Source organism: Halichoeres trimaculatus, unplaced genomic scaffold (genome assembly GCF_033239565.1).
Source record: "Halichoeres trimaculatus isolate MK-OKI-2021-1 unplaced genomic scaffold, fHalTri1.1 fHalTri1_scaffold_6, whole genome shotgun sequence".
Taxonomy (NCBI): domain Eukaryota; kingdom Metazoa; phylum Chordata; class Actinopteri; order Labriformes; family Labridae; genus Halichoeres; species Halichoeres trimaculatus.
The window spans coordinates 4,602,646-4,619,790 of record NW_027437184.1 but is presented as its reverse complement, the minus strand read 5'-3'; the positions used below and the strand labels follow the sequence as shown (position 1 = coordinate 4,619,790).

General features: G+C 37.9%; 1 protein-coding gene across 1 annotated transcript in view; it reads right to left on the bottom strand.

Moving 5' to 3' along the window:
- Positions 1-17,145, bottom strand: part of rabep1 (rabaptin, RAB GTPase binding effector protein 1) — a 33,792-nt gene continuing 16,647 nt past the window's right edge. Inside the window, exons 8-18 of the mRNA XM_074672711.1 lie at positions 16,837-16,947; positions 15,704-16,165; positions 13,305-13,409; positions 13,104-13,220; positions 12,668-12,766; positions 11,091-11,231; positions 8,948-9,137; positions 5,262-5,317; positions 3,433-3,531; positions 2,757-2,873; positions 1-1,015 (exon numbers count right to left, since the gene is read on the bottom strand). Coding sequence (XP_074528812.1) covers positions 914-1,015; positions 2,757-2,873; positions 3,433-3,531; positions 5,262-5,317; positions 8,948-9,137; positions 11,091-11,231; positions 12,668-12,766; positions 13,104-13,220; positions 13,305-13,409; positions 15,704-16,165; positions 16,837-16,947 — 1,599 coding nt within the window. The 3' untranslated portion in view covers positions 1-913. The remainder of the gene's footprint in view (positions 1,016-2,756; positions 2,874-3,432; positions 3,532-5,261; positions 5,318-8,947; positions 9,138-11,090; positions 11,232-12,667; positions 12,767-13,103; positions 13,221-13,304; positions 13,410-15,703; positions 16,166-16,836; positions 16,948-17,145) is intronic.

The following is a 17,145-nucleotide window of genomic DNA, read 5'->3' as shown; positions in this document are numbered from 1 at the left end:
TATTTTATATCACTTAAAAAGTCGTCCAAACTTAATCCCAAAGCTTCAGGATCACATTAAAAAGTCTGGAGCAGAGCGTGTGCATTATGCACATTACTTTCCATTAACACGTCCTCTCTCCTCCCCATGAACTCATCCGTTACCTGTCAGGAAGTAGGTTAGCCATCGCTGCACGAGGTGAGGAATGAAACTTAGGGACATGACGGTTTGGTTCTTCTCTGTATTTCTGCAGCTTTTAGGATTAAAACGCTTTCTGTCAGACATTAAGAAAAAGCAAAGATACAGTCGATGTGTTTTTTAAGGAATGGAGAGATATTGCTCAAATTTTGTTCCTTTTTTTTCATCCCAGTTAAGTTATGTGCAAGTGCTTTCCGTGATTTTCCTTCAGTGTGTGTCAGTCACAAGGTGCAGAAGCAGGTCGAGGTGGAAAACGTCAGACAGAAAAAAGCGAAGGAGGAGGAGGAGGAGGAGGAGGGAAGGAGGAGGAGGAAGCAACCGTTTCGAGAACAGACGGAGAAAAAGATGCATCTTCTGATTTTACCTCAGAGGAGAAGTGGCAGATGAAAAGTGCTTCAGAGGACGACAAACCTTTTTGGTTGAGCTAATACAGACAGTCATATCTACAGTAGAAACAAACACAGACTTCTCTCCTCCGTCCACGCACACATTTAGTTATTTACACGTGTTTTAGTAGTGTTCTTCTTCTTCATGTCATCCAAGACGCTTAATGTACACAAAGGGCTCCTCACGCCGCGTCCGTTCTCTTCCTCTGTGGTTATGGGGGAGGACGAGGAGGAGAGGAAGAGGAGGAGGAGGAGGAGGATCAATAATGTTACTGGGCCAGTGATGAGAGAAAGAGAAAGAAACAGAGGGGAAGGGGAATGGAAGTGAAGGCAGGCTTCACTCAGCCGTATCATGTCTCTGGGAGCTGGTTGATGTCAGTCAAGTTGGTGTCATTGAGGATGACTTTGATTCGATCCAGGGAGTCGGCCTGTCGTATTCGCTCCAGCTGTACCTGCACACACAAACGAACAAACCATAACTCACTTCCTGTTTGATGAAAGAGCTCAGGAGTCATCTTTTAGACACCTTTTCCCTTTGAGGAGGAAAACAAACGCTGGAGTTAATTACACAAAAACAGAGGTAAGCATGTAGCACAGCAGGCTCCTGAACTCATTGTTCCTGAAGAAGAAAAAACAGGATTTAAAATTCAAATATCATCAGAGCAGCTGGAAACTGGGTCAGTTTTGAAACAGATTGAATAAAGAGGAAGTTAACTGATTTCAGACCGGTCTCTGTTTCATCAACACGCCCACACAAGATCGAACCCGACAGATATTCCTTCTTCCTGAAATCTGGTAACTCATATCTTGCCTCTTTCTTCCCAACACTGCTGACATTTCCTTCAAACCATCTGAAACAGACTCTAAAATAGTTGGTTTAATTTAAAGAATGACAAAAACAGTCTTAGGAGCTCACAGCTGCCTGAAAACTGACCCGAAACTATAATTTTTTCTATGATTTATTCTTTATTTGTTGTACAAAAGCAGAGAACAGATGCACGCTTTGCGGATGCCAAACAAACTTTTGTTCAAAGTCTAAACAGGAAATTTTAATTGATTATAAAAGAAACATAAACAATTATGGTTCTACATCCCTTAAAAAACTAAAAAAGAAAAAACACAAAACAACAAAAATTCCAACTTATTTGCACTTTTTCACTGTTGACTAATTTTCCAGATTAAGATTAAGGGTTAGTTCATGAAAAGATATATGTTTTTTTTTTTTACTTTATATAGGAAAAGGCATAGATATATTTGGTTACCATCCATGACATACTAATTTTTGATACAACAGCTTTTTTTCTTTAAATTTGCTTTCAAAGGTTTGTTGTTAATGCCTCATTTTATAACAATATTAAGACAACAGCAGGTTATACTTGTCTCACTGTATCTCTTTTTCTGTAAAATGAATGTAATGTTGTCTAGCTGTAAAACATGTTTTAATTTTGCTTTGAATAAAAACTTAAATATTAAAAAAATAATCAAATAAAATAAAAATGATGACAAACGTTGTACGTTAGTACCTTTTGTCAGTAGCCGGCTAAATGTAGCGCTACCAGCAGCCCGGTGCTGTGAAATATCCGTAGGCTAACGTGACAACAAGCTAACTGTCAGTTTGTTTAGTGGCCATCCATATGTGGCGCTACTGATAGTCTGGTGCTGTGAGACGTGTCTGTAATATGTAACATTAGTAAACCCTGGTTATGTCCTGCCAGTCATCTACCAATCAGAGCTAACGTAACCTCACTCTTCATTTTATTGATAGACTCTCAAGTTTGAACAGACCACTGCAGAATAACTGCTGACTGTGGGTTGGAGTCAACATTAGCACAAAAAGTTTAGCCCTTTTAGCCTTTAGCTTGTGCTCTATCTCTCTCCTGTTTATCTTTCTTCTGCTCTTCTGTCCTTTTTCTGTCTGACAGTTAGGCTCCAGTGTCCACCATCACTACAAAATTAATCACAGAAATCGTTTTCAGCAGAGACAAACACAAATCTCTCTTCTCTCTACTAAACTTCATCAGCTGGCGTGGTGTTGTCATAGAGACTTGGACGTGCTGTAAATCAATCCGGTGACATCTTTGGTATCAGTATTAACTGATACTAAAGCTCAGAGTATTGGTATTGAGGATCTGTGCATTCCTTGTTATGGTCTTAACTTTTGAAACCATCCATAGAGAGATTTCTGTTCCTTACCTGAAGAGTCTGAGAAAGTTTGACAAAGTCCTTCTGAACCTGCTCGCTGACGTCCAGCTCCGTCTGCAGCCGCTGAGCTTTGTCCCTCTCATCGAAGACTTGACTCTCTAGTGCACTCTGCAGTCGACACAAACCAGAGTTAGAAAAGTGAGACGACAAACTTTCTCAAACTTCTTTAAGAATTTAGAAGGTTATAGAAAAAGAGGAGGAATATGTTTGGAGATGATAAACATTTACTAAATGTTCATCTTCTGTAGCTGATCTCTACATTTTTTTTAACTGAGGTTGACATCTGAGTGTCTCATCTTTTTATACAGAAAAGAAAATCTGAACATTTCTGTTGAAACAGAAGGCTGTTTTCTTTTCTTTGGATAATTTTCTGTGGCTTCCTGACTCATCCTGATGCTTTTAGCTTTTAACGTCTCATTCGAGAACATTTCACCTCAATCAACACAGAGTCGCCGTCTGCCATTATGAATTTAAAATTAATGTATTCAGGGTCAGACTTCCTCAATAAACACTTCTGAGATTTTACTGGCACACCTTTTATCACTGCATCAGTGAGCTCTTAGTGGGGAAAGCACATTAGTCTCTGTATGAAGTGTCATGATCAGCGTGGTCTGATAATAATCACGTTAAGGAGACGGACACCTCGGGTCTTTGTGGTGTTACAGACCTTTGCAGTGGTGAGTTCCTTGAGCTGCTGCTCCAGGCTGATCTTCAGGCCCTGGACGCTCTCCAGTGTCTCTGTCTTCTCCGTCAAACTGCTCTGCAGCTGCATTTAAAAAAAACAGGAGTGCCAACAAATATCAGGAAAATATGTCCACTAGGGGGCAGCACAGCAAGACCTAACATTAAAAACTGACTAATTCACATTAAAGAACCACCCAGAAAAGTTTTTATTCCAAACATGTTTGAAATCAATGTCACAAAGCGTTGGAATTGACTTCAACCAGTGATTTTTTTCACATGAATTAAAGATTCATTCTTTCTGCTGCTCTCTGTGAAGCTCCCTCTGACTCAGGAGACAGATATCTGCCTCTTCATACCATCCTGAGACAGAGAACGAACAAATATGGACGACAGATGGTCTCTCAGAGGGGACCCAGTTTGAATCGTCTCCCTGCGTGAGGACTTTGATTGCGTACAGCAGAGTCCACGTTCTGCAGTTTCTGTGCAGCTGTGCTCTCTCTGGGACCGTTTGTTCTCCTCATGTGGAGCTGGAGATCCTGCTGGCTTCAGGTATGCTGGTTCAGCTCTGCTGATAGTTTTAAAGTACAGAGTCAAAACCACTTCACAGAAAGTTGTTTCACCTCTGCCGGCCAAATTAAAGAGGCTTTTCATCAGGTTGGACTTCAACAGGATTAATATCCTTTATAGTCCTCCACACTTTTCTTTATGGGTAAGGTTAAGTGTGAAAGTAGCTGCTGGCTGCAGTTTTCTTGCATGCTTTGTGCTTTATTGACAGCTCTCCTGCAGCACTGAGTGCAGTGTGGGGGAGGGACGGCATCAGTTGAAGCTACTGCACAAGGCAGTACTTTTTTATTTTTATTTCATTCATATTCACGTATAAATATATATAAAAAAAAAAAGAAATCTTAAAATGAATAAAAAAGAGCAGAAAGAAACATTAAAAAAAGAAAAACAAAACAGACAAAACACATTCTTGATATAATTGCTAGTTATATTATGTTTTTCTTTTTATTTGTTTATTTTTATTTAATTATTTTTTTATTTTATTTTATTTTTTATTTCATCATTTTTTATTTATTTTTTCATTTTATTATGTATTATTTTTTTTATCTAATTTATTTTTATTGTATTTTTCATTTTATTATGTTTTACTTTTTATTTAATTTATTTTTTATTTTTATTTTATCTTTAACTTATTTTTTATGATTTATTTTTTTATTTTTATTGTTTTTTCATTTATTTATTTTTTTGGTTTTATTTATTTTAATTTATTTTTTATGTTTAATTTTTTCATTTACTTTTTATATTTTGTTTTATTTTATTGTATTTTTATTTTATTTTTATTTTTTTTCATTTCAGTGGAAAGGTTATAAATATGTTACATCTCTTTTTTGTTTAATGTACTGTTTTTGATATGATTTCTGAAGATACTGAATGATTTGTTTTCTTTATAGTTTCTGTCCAGGGAATTCCATAATCATCATTCAGGTATTTAGGCTTCACTTTTGCACAAAAGATAGAGAAGGAGATGGATCATGTATCTTTATACAGAGTCACAGCTCTGCTCTTTATTTTCCGCCTGTAGATGATCATTTTGCTGAACTGTGTTCAATAAGTCTAAATCTGGACCAGTTTATCTTTGGTTTTATGTAACTGTGACATTTGTGCTCAGTATGTTGTCATAAAAAAAGTTTGTTTGAGACGGCTGGAGATGAAACAAATCAGGACTTTTCACTTTGAATAAAAGAATAAAGCGCTGTAAGCATCCCTCAGTGAGGTGTAACACTGCTGGCTGATAAAAGAAATCTGTACCTGTTCCTTCTCCGCCTTTATTCGCTCCAGCTCCGTCTTCAGACTGGAGAAAGATGCTGTGGGAGAGAGATTTCATTAGAGCATCATGATGTATCTGAATCTCAGATGTTTTCTCGACATATGCGATCTGTTGGAGGGTGATTTGGCTTTTCCTGAATAATGTAACAAAGCTGGTTTGTCTCTGTGTGTTTGGGTTTTGTGAAACAGACAGTAAGAGGTCGACACAACAAAACCTGAAAGTTAAAGGACTGGCTGAGAGTCTGCAAGACTGAAACACAACAAAACCTGTTTTAATTATAAAGGATAATGGTTGCTTTTTCACTCTTGATTATTTTTTAGGTTAAAAATACTGAAGACACTGAAATGGTGCCAAAGCTATCACTCTGCCTTTGGGAGATCTGGTAACAGCAAAACAGAAATTTAGTTATAAACTTAAAATATGTGTTAATCTATGTTGTCGCCCGTTCCTTTTTAACTCTAATGAGACTGCAACAGTACTTACAAATCAAATCAATGTGTTGTTTGACAGAAATTAATCAGTAACTGTTACTATAATGAGAAAATTTAAGCTCTTTAAGCTTCTTTAAATCAAACTGTGAGTCAAGTTCAGCTTTCAGGAAGTTTTCTGCTACTTTTTTAAACTATTTTCTTCTGGTAGCCTAAACCTTAAGCCAGCACAAATTCAAAGAAAGCGACACAAACCCTATTGCAGCCTAGACTCATGGTCCAAAACACCTTTGTTATGCTTAAGTCTAGATCAGTGGTTCCCAAAGTCGAGGTTGTGAAATGCCTTCCAAAACTTAAAACTATTTACCATCCCATATTTCAAACATTTTTGTGAAAATACAGACAATTAGAGGTTAAATGTTACACAAACCATGCAAAGAGAAAACGTTTGAGCTTTTTTCTACATTTCTTGGCAGTAGACCTTCAAGGTAAAAAAAAAGGACAACTAAAAATCAGTGGAGGCAGATCAAGCCGCAACCTCTGGTCTAAGAATATGAGACAGTGCTGAAGTGCTAAAACCTGCAGTTTCTCCAGAGTCCGCTTGACGCTGGCTCCAGAAGAGCCGGAAGTCATATGAAGACCAAGCCGAAAAAGCTGTTTTTACAGCAGAAATAAACCTATTTACAGCCTGGTACGAAAAACGTCTCCTGTCTGAGTCGCTAATTCTACTATCAACACACACGAAAAGGGGGGTGAACTTCTTTCCAACTTGACAATTTAGAGGATATCAAGACAGAAAATTCGTCCACTCAGAGGCACAGCTCAGCTTACATGACTGGAGGGTGCCCTATACAGTGCAAAAAAATAAAATAAAATTTTATAAAGTATTTTTCTCTTATTTTAAGTAAAAATTGTCTTATTACACTTAATCTGAGCCACATTCAATCAATCAGTCCTGAAAAATGTCTAATTTTGAGTTATTTCAAGACAAAAATGAGGTCTGAATTGCTTGGAACAAGAAACATTTTCTTAAAAATTTGCTTGAAACTAGAATAATGTTTTAATACAAGTTAGTTTACTCTTTTTATATTGGCAGATTTTTTAACTTTTAACAAGCAATTCAGACCTAATTTTTGTCTTTAAATAACTTGAAATCAGACATATTTCTGGACCGCTCAGTTTAATGTGACTCATATTAAAGGATAAGTTCGGTTTATACAGCTGTTACATTGTTTATAGGATGAAGTAGAACAAAATACTCACCCAGAAGGTTTTCCTGATCCAAGCAGTGCTTCGGGAGATATTTACATCCAAAATCGTGCAGAGGACGTCCGTATAATGGGATCCATTGGGGCATAGACAGCGCCGCTCCTAAAACTGCATTAATCGTCCAAAAACTCGTGTTTTTCACCAATATTCCATCATGGTCCGCTCCAGGTTAGTCCTCTGCTGCAGTCTGTGTCACTCCAGACAGCGCTGTGTGGCTGTACTGACCTCTGAACTGACAAAGACTTTGTTTACAATTTTCCCTCAAAGAAAGGAGTCAGTGCTCCAGAGAGTACTGCGCATGCGCATGCAAACAAAGTCTTTGTCAGTTCAGAGGTCATTACAGCCACACAGCGCTGTCTGGAGTGACACAGACTGCAGCAGAGGACTAACCTGAAGCGGACCACGATGGAATATTGGTGAAAAACACGAGTTTTTGGACATTTAATGCAGTTTTAGGAGCGGCGCTGTCTATGCCCCAATGGATCCCATTATACAGACGTCCACTGCACGATTTTGGATCTAAATATCTCCTGAAGCACTGCTTGGATCAGGAAAACCTTCTTGGTGAGTATTTTGTTCTACTTCATTCTATAAACAATGTAAAAGCCGTATAAACCGAACTTATCCTTTTAGTCTAAAAAGACATTTTCTGCTGAAAATAAGATAAAAACACTTGATAAGATTTCTGTTTTTAGCAGTGTAGCTGTTAGTGTAGAGAATCAAAGCCTGTGTAACTTCCAAAATTAAGAATCTTGGGCTTTTTTTGTGTTGTGTATTCCCATGGCAGGGTGTCATGGTCACCCTCGCTGCTATTTAGAGGTACGGAGCTGAAAAGTTTGGGACTCCCTGGTATAGATGATGCAAATATAGACATTCAGCTGTAGGGATGGGAACCTTTCACATCTGCAATGATACAGTATCGATACCGATGCCGGGTACCTGGCAATCGGTATCGGTACTCAACTGTACCAATTTTCTGAACTTTCGTGTGTGTTAACGTGGTAAAAAATATTAATTTGTTATAATAAATAAAATCTCAAAGTTTTTCAATTTAACATATTCATTTCTCAGTATATAAACTTGCAATGCTGTGTTCATGTCCAGCATGGAAAATCCCCTACTCTTACACTCTCTCACAGTCAAAAGGATGCGTTTAGGTACCGAATCGTGGTACCTTTGGTTTTACGTGAATTGGTACTTGGTACTACAGACAGATTCGGTACCTAATTCGGTGCTCATCCCTATTAAGCTGTAATAATTGCACCAAGAGTAACACAAGTTTTGCATAAAGTATCTTGAAAAAAACTGCAGGAAAAAAATTAACAAAAAATCTGACGGTTGCTGCAGCTGAACTGAAAAATGTCCCTTACATAATTCTACGCAAAAATCCTACAAACCTGAAAAATTCTCACACAAAATTTGATTTTTGAGGCAACATCACTGCCTTATTTATCAATAAAGAAAAAATAAATGACACTTTCCATGGCGAGGAACACCTCACAACATCTCATGCTGTTTACGTTGTAAGTGCACAACAGGACCCGTCGTTATCCAAGGCCTGAAGTTACAGTGAAACATGTTTGTGTTATTCTGTGCAGCAGGACAGCGGTCAGTGAAGGGAATCATTCATTAATGCACATTAGAGCTGTTCAAAGACAGTTAAAACTGTGTGAGGGGAGGCGATACGCTGTGAGCTAAATGCTGCTATTAGTCTGACAGCTACATCATGAACACACACACACACACACATCAGGCAGTTACAGAACGTTGGTCGTACCTTCCAAGATGTCTGAGTGAAAGAGATGAAATGAGGAGAAACAAAAGAAGAATCAGAGGAGAACACAGAGGATGTCCAGGAAATGAAATGTTGGAAACATCTCCACAGACGCTTAGGAAAGTTTTACTACGAATGACTGATTAGTTCTCTACTCTCCAGCTGATCTACGTTAATTTAACAGTTAGAGTCTTACCGATCTCCTCCTTACAGCCCTCGATCTCCAGCTGCAGCGTGTCCTCCAGGTTCTCCTTTAAGCACTGCTCCGCCTGGATCTGCTCCTTCAGGAACAGGATCTCAGCTTTCAGCTTCTCCTCCATGTGATCCGCAGACGTCCGTAACGAGACCAGGTCCTCACGTAACCTCACCACCAGGCTCTGCAGCTCCTGAAGAAGAATTCAGAGACATTACAGGCTTTAATTTGAGGAACTATCATCATAAAGAGGTACAGTTTGTTGAGTTATGGTACAAAGAAAAACAACTTTCACCAATTAGAGAAGAAAATATAACTTTATATGCAGACAACACTTTTTATAAATTGTGTATTTACTAATAATACTAAATACTTGCTTATAGATAGGTATATATTTGGAACTAGACAAAAAAAGGACAACAATCATATAATGAGATGTGATTGGCCAACAACTGCTGCTGCTAACACCCACACATAAGATAATTTATTATTTTATAAAATAACAATAACAATAATGATAATAATAAAAAAATAGTTATTTTTATTATTATCATTATTATTGATATTATTATTATAATTTTTATTATTTTCATTTGTATTATCATTATCACTATTATAATTATAATTATCATTTTTATTATTATCATTATTAATACTTTAATAACAACAATTAATAATTATTATTATATTATTATTATTATTATAAAAAAAGCTTTTTTGATTATCAAAACTACTTCATTAATTAATTATTGATTATTCTGCAGTTTTTAAAATAAATACTTTCAATATCTAGAGCTAACATAAAATGTCACAAATACATATAATTTTTTTTTTATTTTGGTATGATTTTACTCTAAATCAGCCTAAAATTTATAAAAATGCTTCCATGTGATGAGCTGATACAAACAAGACCATCAGAGGGAAAATGGATCATGCCTGTGTTGTTATTTTTAATGCATGCCAACTCTTCTGGGGGCGTCAAGGAGCGTTTAACAGGTCACTGCTCAAACAGACGTTAAAGTATTTTTTACTGTCCAAAGATTCAGAATAAAGCAGGATGAGAGTTTCCATCCAAAATCCCTACTTTACGATCTACAAAAGATAAGATTAGAGTTCCATACTTATATTTTATAGTTATATTTTTTGTATTTTATAGTTGTACTTTCTTGTATTTGTATATTTTGTAATTTCTTGTATCTTATAGTTTTATATTTTGTACTTTCATTTTTAACACTTGTTGAAGGGAGAAACTATAATTAAAAAGCAATTTTCCCTCAGGGATGATTACAGTATTGATTCTGACTCTGGTAAGTCATCCACAGGGGGCGCCAAACCACACAAACAAAAAGTTCCCAACAGAGGCTTCAAATTCTGAATAGTTAGAAACTTCAAAGTTGTGGTGCAATCAAGGATTTTATCCAAACTCTTACAGACTTCTTACAGACTAATTCAAAAATGCTTGGGGGAAGAATTTCAAAAACTCATAGATAAAAGAAAAAGGATAATTACACTACATTGTTTCTCATTTGTTGGAAAAATAGGCTTTCTGGAGGTTTCAAAGTTCTGCGACAAGCTGGTTTTTACCACCACCAAACCCAGAGTGTTGCAGCATCAGTGCTGCTCCACCCCCACTGAACCAGAGCCCACTCTGCCTGACACACTGCCAGGGGATAACTCAGCTGAGAGTAACAGTGTGGGAGGAAGTTTTCGTGTTGGGAGGAGGAGGAGGGATTACAGTTGGAGACAGATACTCTTTCCTACCTTGTCAGAGACTTTAAAACGAGCAGTGTTCCCACTAATCGTTGAAATGAAACTTAAAGAGTCACAGACACAGCTGAGCACTGTGCTGTTAATCTGTGTTAGTCTCTACAGTTTGTTTCTGGTTTTTTAATAACCAATAATCATCCTTAAAGGAAGTTAAAAGACAAACCTCTCCCACTGCAGCTGAAAAAAACATCCAGGTCTGAAGATGTGAGAAAAATATATAAGTAACTTTGCATCTGACAAACATTTAAACCTCACCCTCTGTATTTGACTCTTTTAGACCCTCTGTGCTGTAAACTACTTCTTTTATTTGCTTTAAAGAAACCCTAAAGGATATAATCGTAGCCCTCTACTTGTCCTTATTGATTTTGGTTTCACATACTTGCACAGTGTTGGGCATTTGAAAGTCCTCCTGTTGCTGCAGCTCTACGTGCAGCCTGTGTTTCCCCTGCAGGCTCTCGTTGTCTCTCTGTAGTCGACTCAGCTCATCCGCCACCTGCTCCCTCGACTTCACCAGCACCACCTGAAACAAACAAACACAATCGCTCAGTCTCTCATTGTGTGTCAGTTTATCTGTCGTGTAGGACCGTCGGCACTTCACACATGGCGTGAGAGGAGTGACTCATCGGATAGCATTTCATTTTGGAGCCATTCTCCCTGCAGAGCTACCATTGTGCTCGGTTTCACATCGTAACCGAATTAATGGAAGTGTTAAGACCCATTTTTCTCCGGATCAAAGCCGCAGGCTGCAGGAGGAATGTCTCGATGCTTTGCAGACGCTTTGTTGTGTGTTGGCAGACCTTGCAGCTGCACATCCATTATTAAGACGGTTTCTGTCTCTTTCTACTCCATCTTTTCTTTCCCTGCCATATGGACGATGATCTGTGAGGAAAATGATGCGTGCACTGAGATTATTTCCCAATCAGCGCATTTTTTGGACACTTTCAAGCACATGCATCTTTATTTTGTCTTTTTCTTTTTGCAATGACTGGATTGATGCAACATATCATCACCCTTTTAAAATAATAACCTTTGGGAAAACACAATTTTTTTTAACCAAAAACAGAGCACATGATTTTTATTAATTATTTACATCAAAAAGGCCTTCACAATGGATGATTGTTGACATTCAGAGAACATTGTGAGTGTCAATCATATAATATTAAAGAATAATGTGAGTTAGGCCAATTTTCTAACAATTTAGAGTGACTTAAGTAACTTTGAACCTGGATTAAACTGCTCTTTAACTTGCTGCTCAACCTTTTGGTGGAGCAATTTTTTTAATCTGTATATCTCCTTGAAAATATGTAGGGTCAACAATAGAAAAAAATCATAATTTTTAATTTATTTTATTTTTTCAGAAAATAGCACAGTGTATGTATGTCTACTTGTAGTTATGTGTACATGCATATATTTGTCTTATTGCCTTTACTTGAATTTCTCTTTGACAATCTGTTTTATTTCTTTACCTTTTTCTCTTTTTCTTTCCACTTTTCGTACGGTACATTGGAGAAAGGGGCTCTGTTAAATCTAGCTATGTTTTTCAGTTAAAACTGAAACATTAATGATGTAATTTTTAAAAAACTACAAAAAAAGACCATGACCAAAATAAGAAAAAATCACAGTGATATTATAACTGAGTGTCACAAACCAGATATTTTGAGTTTTGCAGAAATAAAGATGGAAATTTCAGGAGGATTTCTACAGCAGCCTAAAGCTCCATGGTGTCAGCGTATATTTGTGTTGGAAAAGAAAATCTGCCACTTCAGCTGCAGAGACAGAGAAAGTCAAATCCAACGTGGCTGTGTGTCTGCGTGTTGTCAAAACAGAAATTAGCCGTTCCTTTTTTCAGGACTGTACTCCCTCCAGCCTCAAAGACTGACATGAGAGGGAAACCAGAGACTCAAACACAGCTGGCGAGAACGGGCAACACGGAGCTGAAGGAAGGACGCCGCTCACCATCTGCTCCTGTGTGTTCCTCTTGGCGTCACTGAAGGCCTGCTGTAGTGTGCTGAGCAGCGTCTCTGACTCCTGGACCCTCTGTAAGAGACCGGAAACCTACAACACAGGACAAAAACATCAAAAAGACATGAAGAGTCTTAGAAAGGTCTTTAGGCTTTAGTTAAAAATATCTAATTCAGAGCACAGGCCCGGCCTCACAAATAGAAGTCATAGCAACATTATGCTTCTGTCGATACGCTCCAAAGGATTGTGGGAACATTCTCGCAGAGTTCATGGGTAATTTAGCCCAGTAGGTGGTTAGCAACTCTGATAATGAGCCGAAAGTTTCATGTTCTTCCAGTTATTATCAGAAAAAAAGGATGAGAATTGGCACTGAGAAAGAAATCTGTTCAGAGCAGACCACGCTGTGACTCAATGAGGAATCCGTCCAAACCTTCGCTGCAGTTTCCTCGTTTCCTGCTTTGACCGAATCTTCCAGACTCTGTTTCTCAGTCATGGTCCTCTCCAGCTGATCGTTGGCCTGACGAAGCATCACCTGCAGCTTCTTCACCTGAGAGGGAGCACAAAAGATATTCTCCGTTAAAGAAAGCATGCAAAGCTGGGGTGGATGTGAGACGAGATGACAGAAACGCACCTGATCTCGTGTGTCCGCCTCTTGACCTTGGATCACCTGCAGCTGCTTCTCGTAGTTGGTGCACATGTCGCAGCGTCGGCCAAGTTTCCTGCCTGCGTTTTTCACCTGGAGACAGACAAACAAGACAACAATGAGATAACTTAAGTTTAAAACTTTAAGATTTTGTCCATTTCTACACCTTATGTGGGCAGATGTGTTAATGTTATTAAAATAATGATCTGTCCTGTGGTTTTCCCCAAATAAACAATCACATCCAGAAGTCTTTGCACAGACAAATGTGTCACCCTGCGGTTAGTTTGTAAAGAAAAGCTGTTTTTCAGCTGCCCACAGTCCAACACCCACCTCTCTCTGCCATTTCATTTGTTAAAAATCATGATTTAGAAATTGTTGATCTTGTTACTGATTGTTTCATCTTCTATTTTGGGTTATGAACAGAATCACTATAAAACTGCTCCACAACCGAAACTCCTCACAGGGGCTTTAAAAATGCCTGATGACTGAAACAATAACAAAAAGTATCTAAGTAGCATGCAAGCTAGCTGATGTAATGAGAAGTCAGACAGCTTTTCCCAAAGATACAGGCATTTTAATAGTGATTACATTTTCATTTGACTGATAAGATCAAATGGTATTGACGGAGTAAAAATATAGCTATGAGTTTAGTACCTCGTATAGTTTGATATTTGTTGAGGACAAAGTAGCTAACAGCTGTTTTACGGCTGTGAATCATCTTGTTGACATTAAAAACGACGATTCAGAAATCGCCGCACCAGTAGATGATGGAGTTATTTGTTTTTTAAGGTCATAAAGAGGCATCACTGTAGGTTCAATCGCTTTTACAACTGCTAAAAAAACACAAAACAACACAGTAGATGCTTTATTTATCAGCATTTCTTCAGGGTCCCTTTACTAAACCCTCCTGTTGAACTTAATTTAAATTATTTAGAAACTCAGCTAAGGCAGCATGATGGATAATTTCCTCTTTTCCCTGTCAAAGAAAGGTTTTGCTTGTGTATGAATGTTAGGGGTGGGAGAAAAAATCAATGTATTGTAGTATTGGGATATTTTTGTTTATTTTATATATAATATAATATAATATAATATAATATAATATAATATAATATAATATAATATAATATAATATAATATAAAATAATATTTTTTATTTTATATTTTATGTATTTTATATTTTTTATTTTATTTGTTTATTATATTTTAATTGTTTATTTTTTCTGTTTTAAGTAAAGATTTTTTTTGTTCCAATTTTTTCTTTTCAAATGTATGTCCTTCATTTCAGTCTTTATACGCAGGGTTGAAAAAAGTAGAGATGTCAGATCCCTGTGCAGTTTTTTGTTTGTGTGTGTGTGGGGGGGTATGGCTCCTGATACAGTCAGCAGACACCCTCATCATTATCATTCAACTTTTTCACATGGTCAGGTTTTAAAAAAGTTAAGTGAAAATAGCAAAAATCAGAACCATAAAAATTTTAAATCTATTCAGCACCCCAGAATGCATAAAAGAATCAAATCTGGAGAAAAGTTTATCATCCCATGTGCATATAAATTATATTTTTCACTTTTGTTTTTATATTCTCAATTTTACTTTATTCATGCTCTTGTTTTTTTTAACTATTTGCACCAACAGACAAATTCCTTGTCATGTAGAAAAATATTCAGCAATAAATCTGATTCTGATTTGGATGATCATTTTTATCTCCTGTACACAAGTTTATTGTCTTGGCCCATGATGTGTTTTTATGGAATTAGCTCCACTTTATTTTCCTTTTTCAAAGTGATATTTATCCCTAATATATTTCAGAGAACCTCCATCATTACTATCAAACACTTTTGGGAGTGCATACATTTGCTGCACAGTGATTTGTCTCACCATTTGATGCTTTGCTAGCTGAACCATCACCTCATTGTCAACTTTCAGTTTTCTGTTAGTCGCCTTCTATGTTCATACATTTTCTGCAGCTGATTACTCCAACAGGAGTAGCAGCAGAGACCTGATATGCTTGGTTTATAGCGTGTGATGGCGCTAAAGTAAATATTTATAAATGGTTCATCACAGATTACACAACCTCTTCACAAACAACTACTTTTCCTGTCCACACAAGTCAATATCTTCTGCATATAAGACACTTTTCTATTTCTATTTCTGTCTCGTACACGTGGTTTGTACGAAGGCAGAACATCAGTTTTAGAAAGGTTGGATCTTTGTGTTGTTTTTGATCAAATTTCCTGTAATTATAATTATTTTATTCCAAGGTTTGCCATAACATGATCCTGATCTTCCCCTTAGACTCTGTCTCGCTGAATGATTTTAATAAAATAGATCTAAGAATATCATGCGCCTGTGCTGGGTTTAAACTGCTTCTTAAATACTGAGAGCTGCACCTCTTGCTGCAGCAGGTTCCACTCGCTGTCGCTGACCAGCCTGTAGCCCGCAGGCGGTAAGTACGCCGTGTCGGGGGCGTGAGAGATGCTGGACAGCAGCGACGCCGTCTCCTCCTGCTCCGGCGTCATGGCCTTGATGGCCTTCTCCTGGTCTTTCGTCAGAAGAAAGTGACTCGCCGTCAGCTTTATGGAGCTGATAGATGCTGTTTCACCAAAACTACTGTCCGTCACGCTGCAGTCGGCCCCAACCAGGGGCCCAAAGTCCGACTCGTCCAAGTGACTGGCCGACTTGGCTTTGTGGTTGTGGCCGCCGAGGCCTTGCTGTGGAGACAGCGAGGAGCCGAGGCTGTCTGTGGACTGAACTCTGCGCAGGTTTTCTTTGTAAGGGTCCATGGAGCTTCCTGCCACCACATCAGTGTCTAACGAGTGCATGGAGCCGTGGGCGCTGTGGTTGGCGTGGGGCTGAAAGAGAAAGAGCCAATCAGAATCCTGGGAAAACACAAGTTTTCACTATTTCACCATCGCTTGAAGAGGAGATAAATAAGATCCCAGTGAGTCATTTTTCAAGCAGAACATTTGTTTGTTGTGTTAATAAACACCACCTGTTTCAGAGCAAGATGCTTGAAAAGACACTGAGAAAATTCTGGCCACAACTATCAGTGTGGAGCCGCTGATTTAAAAGCGCACAAGGAAGAACAAAATACACATAATAAACAAGAGTTTCTCATCATTTCATAGATCTAAACATAACAGAAATGAACTGATAAACATAAAAACACGCCTACGACAAAACAGAAACAATGAAATGTGTTAGTGATCATGTGAATAAAACCCCTGTGAGTGACCCTCTCTCCTTCATTTCCTTCAAACTATGAAAAGGATTAAAGCAAAATGCTGTGAGGTAGAGTTTAAAGTTGGAAAAACACATATTACACAGACTTTAAGGTTTCTGTCATGCATTACAGCCGCCCCAGTTCAGTGTTACATCAAAAATACCCACAAGGACAAACATGAAGGTGCCATGACGCCCGCCTGGGTATCGTGTTACTCAAATGGGAAATAATATGACGTGGGGCGATAATAGCCTGCTCAGCTCGCCCTGAGGGAGGTCTCAGATTACGTGATTCTCGTACCTCCTCGACGCTCAGCCCCAGGAAGGAATCCTCCAGAGGCTCGGTGTTGTCTCCACCATCGTCCTCCTGCAGCTCCTTCACTTGGCTGAGCCGCTCCTTTTCATCCTCCTCCTTGGATGGAGAAAGACAAACGCTTTGGTCACTTTATTCTACAGCTTCACCTATTTTTACACTAATTTATTCAGAAAATCTTCAGATCTAGCAAGATTAAATCAAATGGCTCAGATGAATGCTGCCTTCCTGAATAAGACAAATTTTTAAGCTCACTCATGATCTCCACTTAGTGTTAAATATATATGATAAATAAAG